Genomic DNA, 4,782 nt, shown 5'->3' with positions numbered 1-4,782 from the left:
TTTATCATCTTCTTCTTCTATCATCATACTGATGATCTCTCATTTCTATTCATTTTTATGTTTCTCTCTTGCAAGTAAATACCATCTTCTCATTATTGTTGATTATATTCTTTAATCTTAGTGTTCTTAATTTCTTCTATTTCTTGTGGTGTAAGTATTTTAATTTCTTCATCAAATAATCTTTTCAATTATTCTTGGTTTTGTATTTCTATCATTTCTTTTATTTCTTATTTGTTGTTGTTTTTTATTATGGTATTGTTTATGTCTATGTTGTGTTTTATGATGTGATTTATTTGTATTATAATATTGATTGTTTCTATTTGAATTATTGATAAAATACTTATGATGATGAAAATGAATGAAGTGATGAGTGAAACGATTCTTACCATTATTATTATAACTGTTATGATAATTGTTATGGTGATAGTTATTAATATGGTAATGATTAATGTGATGATTAATGTATTTCTGTCCATACAGATAATACGTGTTTTCACTCATTGTTCTATCGTTTACATTTCATGGATGATATTGATTTCACCTTCTTTTGTTATTGATTATTTTATAATTTTTGTGGTGTTTCCTGTAATGCTTCGGCATCTAAATGAAAGAAACAATGAATATTAAAGAAAAAAAAAAAGAAAAATAAAAGAGTAAAAGTAAAGAATAAAGAAAGATAGAAAAAAGAAAAAAAAAAAAAAAGAAAAAAGGAACTTAAAAGTTAAAAAAAAAAAAAAAAGAAAATGACGAAAGAAGAAGATTGTAAAACAGTGTATGAAGGGATATGTTATAGTACACCACTTCCAACAAGATCATTTTTTTATGACGAAAGTATAGGAATAAATACTAAACGAATAAAAACGATTCATTTAATACTTACATTATGTTTAAATATAGGAACTGATTCACCAGACCAAATTAAACAAAAAGATTCAGCATCAAAAGAATGTTGGATAGATACAGCAGGGAAAACAAATCGAAAATTAGTGTATGATATAGCAGCGAATCTTACAGATCAATATCGATCATGGCAAAATGGAAGTAAAATTGAACCATGTTGTGATCCAACATATGAAGATGTAAGAAGATTAAGTTTAACATTTAGAAGAATGGCAGATACGGATAGAATATTATTTCATTATAATGGACATGGAGTACCATTACCAACATTAAATGGAGAGATATGGTTTTTTGATAAAGAATTTACACAATATATTCCACTTCAAATATATGAATTATTACAAACAATAGGAACACCAAGTATATATATATTTGATTGTAATTGTGCAGGAAGAATTATAACATGGTGTAAAAAATATGCACAAAGTAAACAAAAAAAGAATAAAAATAAAAATGGAGAAAATTATATGTTTCTTGGATCATGTCAAGATGATGAAATGTTACCAACAAATCCATTTTATCCAGCTGATTTATTTACATCATGTTTAACAACACCATTAAGAGTAGCAGTATTATATTATATTCAAAATTCATTATTAATGAAATGGGATCCAACAATAATAGATAGAATTCCAGGAGTATTAAATAATAGAAGAACACCATTAGGAGAATTAAATTGGATATTTACAGCAATAACAGATTCAATAGCATGGAATGTATTACCAAGACCATTATTTTATAAATTATTTCGACAAGATTTATTAATAGCATCATTATATAGAAATTTTTTCTTAGCACAAAGAGTAATGCAATCATTAAAATGTAAACCTATATCATATCCAATTTTACCAGATGCATCAAATCATTATTTATGGGTAGTTTGGGATAGAGCACTTGAATTATGTTTACTTCAAATTAATAATCATTGTAATAGTTTTAATGAAAGTACATCATCATTTTTTGATGAACAATTAGTTGCATTTGAAGTATGGTTAGAATCAGATAATATAGCTAATTGTATTGCAGCGCAACTTCCAATTTTATTACAAGTATTATTATCACAAACATTAAGAGAAAGAGCATTAAAATTATTATGTAGATTTTTAGATTTAGGACCATGGGCATGTGATCAAGCATTAGCAGTAGGAATATTTCCATATATATTAAAATTATTAAGTTCTACAACAAGTGTAGATTTTTATGAATATTTAGTATTTTGTTGGATGAAAATATTAGTTGTTGATAAAAAGAAAACATTTCATCAAAATCTTATTAGAGAAAATCATCAAATATATTTTTTAAATGTATTAAAAAATAATACAAAAAATATAAATACAGGAACAAATGCATATGCATTATTTATTTTAACTACATTATTAGAAGATAATACACAAGTTAAAACAACATTAATACAAACAAATATATTAGAAGTAATTAATTTTTATTTTAAAAGTGAAAATATAGAAGTAAGATCATGGGCATTATTATGTTTAAGTAAATTATGGGAAGGAACAATTGAAATTAAAATAAGAGCACAAAAAAAAGGAATTATTAATTCATTAATATTACTTTTACAAGATCCAAATCCAAGAGTAAGAGTAGCATTATTAAATTGTTTAACTACATTAATTGGAGAACCATATACAGATAATGGAGAAATTTGTAATAGTATTACATTAAAAACAGCAGTTTTAGTTCATGATGCATGTCCTAAAGTAAGAGAACATTTAATAGTTTTATATCAAAGATTAGCAAAAATTTTAGTTGGAACAGTTAAAGAATCTAAAATATTTGAACAAACAGTAGAAATAGGAATAGAAGATCCAGATACTGATGTAAATGGAGCAGCAGAAATATTAAATGAAATATTAGAAATATATACAAATAAAAATGAAGAAAGAAGATCAATATCACCAAAAAGAAAAATTACAGTATTAAATACAATTGTAAATAAATTATATGAATCAAGAGTTTATGAATTATCACAACCATTATTAAAAAAAAGAATAGAAATAACACCACAAAGAAAATGGTTTAAAGAAAAATATGTTGAAAGTAGAACACAATTTACACTTATTGGAAGTGATTTTGAAAATCATAAATTAAAACAAATAGGTAGATTTATTACAGAAGAAGAACATGAATTTAATCCAGGAATTATGATATTTCATCCAACATTACCATTATTAGTAGTAGGAAGTAATAAAGGATCAATAATAAAAGTATTTGATACAAATAATGAAAGTGTTGTAAATACATGGAATAATTTAAATTTAGGAAATAAAAGTATAAGTGGAATGACATGGATAAATAGAACTGATATTCCAATGTTAGTTACATCAACTAATGATGGAGCAATAAGAATTTGGAGAAATTGGGATGATAGTGGAAGTAATGTTCTTGTAAGTAGTTTTAAAGGTGTAATGGAAGAATGTTTACCAGATATTGGAGCAAAAGTAGTTGGATTAGGTGAAACTAGATTATTAACAGCAGGAAATTCAATAATAAGAATATGGGATTTAGAAAAAGAAGAATTAGAAGCAAATATTAGAATTAAATCATCAATTACTTGTGTAAATGAATATAATGAATTTAGTGATCATATGTTTCTTGTAGGTAATATTAATGGAAAAGTAAATTTATATGATATGAGATTATCTCCTCAAGAAAGAGAAGTAAAAACTTGGAAAATTTCTCATTCTCCAATTATTACTACTTCAAGACCAAGTTCTGGAAATACAATTATTGCTGGTGCTGTTGCTAGATTTAATGAACCTTCTTTAGCTGCTTTAATTGATATTCGTGCTAGTCAAATTAGAAACCTGTATGTCCCTAAACTTACTACTTTAGTAACTCATCCTACTGCTACTTATTTCCTTTGTGGAAGTGCTGAACAATTCATTAGATCTTATAATAGTGAATCGGGTAAAATGATTCAAGAAATTAAATATTATGATGGTTTCTTTGGTCATAGAATTAATCCCGTAGTTAATATGGCTATCACTCAATTTGGTTTTAATACTGCTGTTTCTTCTACTGATTCAAGTATTACTTTATTTGGTTTCGATTAATTTATATATCTTTCTTTTTTTTTATCATCTTTCTTATTTTCATATCCTTTTATCAATTTAGAATATTACATTATTTTGTTGTAATATTAATTGAGTAATATTATAGAGTCTTATAAAGAATATCAAACAAGGCACAGGTATTCAAACTCAAAGAAAAGAAAGAACTTCAATAACAATAAAATGTATAATAATTATGATAAAAGAAATAACAAGAGAAAAGTGAATAGAAAAAGAAGAACACAAATAAAAACAAATAAGAAACAATGTAAATATAATGATAATAAACATTATACAAACAAGAAATCTAAATTATTAACAATAAATGAAATTAAAATTGAAATTAAAATTAAAAGAATAAGAATTGATTAAGAAATGAGAATATTCACAAATACTTATAAAATATCAAATAATAGATATTTCCACAATTTGATTTTATGATTATTAAGAAGTGATTATTTAAGTGATTTCAATATGTTCTATTTCTACATTAGAGTTCATTTCTAAAATATGTAAAAATTAGAATGTTCTTCTTATAATGTGTTACCAGTGTTAAATATGTAAAATATTAAGTATTTCATGTTTTTAATAATGTTTGTTCGTTGTGTATTGTTGAAGTCAATTTGTAATTTTAGTGTTTTTAATCTTCTTACTGTTTCTTTATGTATTAATTTGATTGTTAATATTACAGGTATTATTTCTATATAAATTATTTCTCTATTTTGTATTAATTTCTCTTGTAATTATTTGTATTTATTTTATAAATATAATTTAATTTTATATTTCTATCTTGACATATGGCGACATCAATAAT

At 24.0% G+C, this 4,782-nt stretch overlaps 1 protein-coding gene across 1 annotated transcript, besides 6 other annotated features; it reads left to right on the top strand.

Annotated features, from left to right (window-relative positions):
• Positions 1-602: part of a repeat region that runs on past the window's edge.
• Positions 603-625: 23 nt separating this feature from the next.
• Positions 626-744: a microsatellite.
• On the top strand, positions 744-3,971 carry EDI_265210 (uncharacterized protein; the record flags this gene model as incomplete). The annotated part of the gene is made up of 1 exon (XM_001739735.1): positions 744-3,971. The coding sequence occupies one exon, from the start codon at positions 744-746 to the stop codon at positions 3,969-3,971; it is 3,228 nt and encodes a 1,075-aa protein (XP_001739787.1).
• Positions 2,188-2,235: a sequence feature (AT_rich).
• Positions 2,332-2,352: a sequence feature (AT_rich).
• A 43-nt stretch (positions 3,972-4,014) lies between the features above and the next one.
• Positions 4,015-4,377: a repeat region.
• Positions 4,368-4,782: a repeat region.

The sequence above is a fragment of the Entamoeba dispar genome, genomic scaffold (genome assembly GCF_000209125.1).
Source record: "Entamoeba dispar SAW760 scf_1105229462365 genomic scaffold, whole genome shotgun sequence".
NCBI lineage: Eukaryota > Evosea > Mastigamoebida > Endamoebidae > Entamoeba > Entamoeba dispar.
The sequence above is the reverse complement of the archived record's forward strand: the minus strand, read 5'-3'. Positions and strand labels throughout refer to the sequence as shown.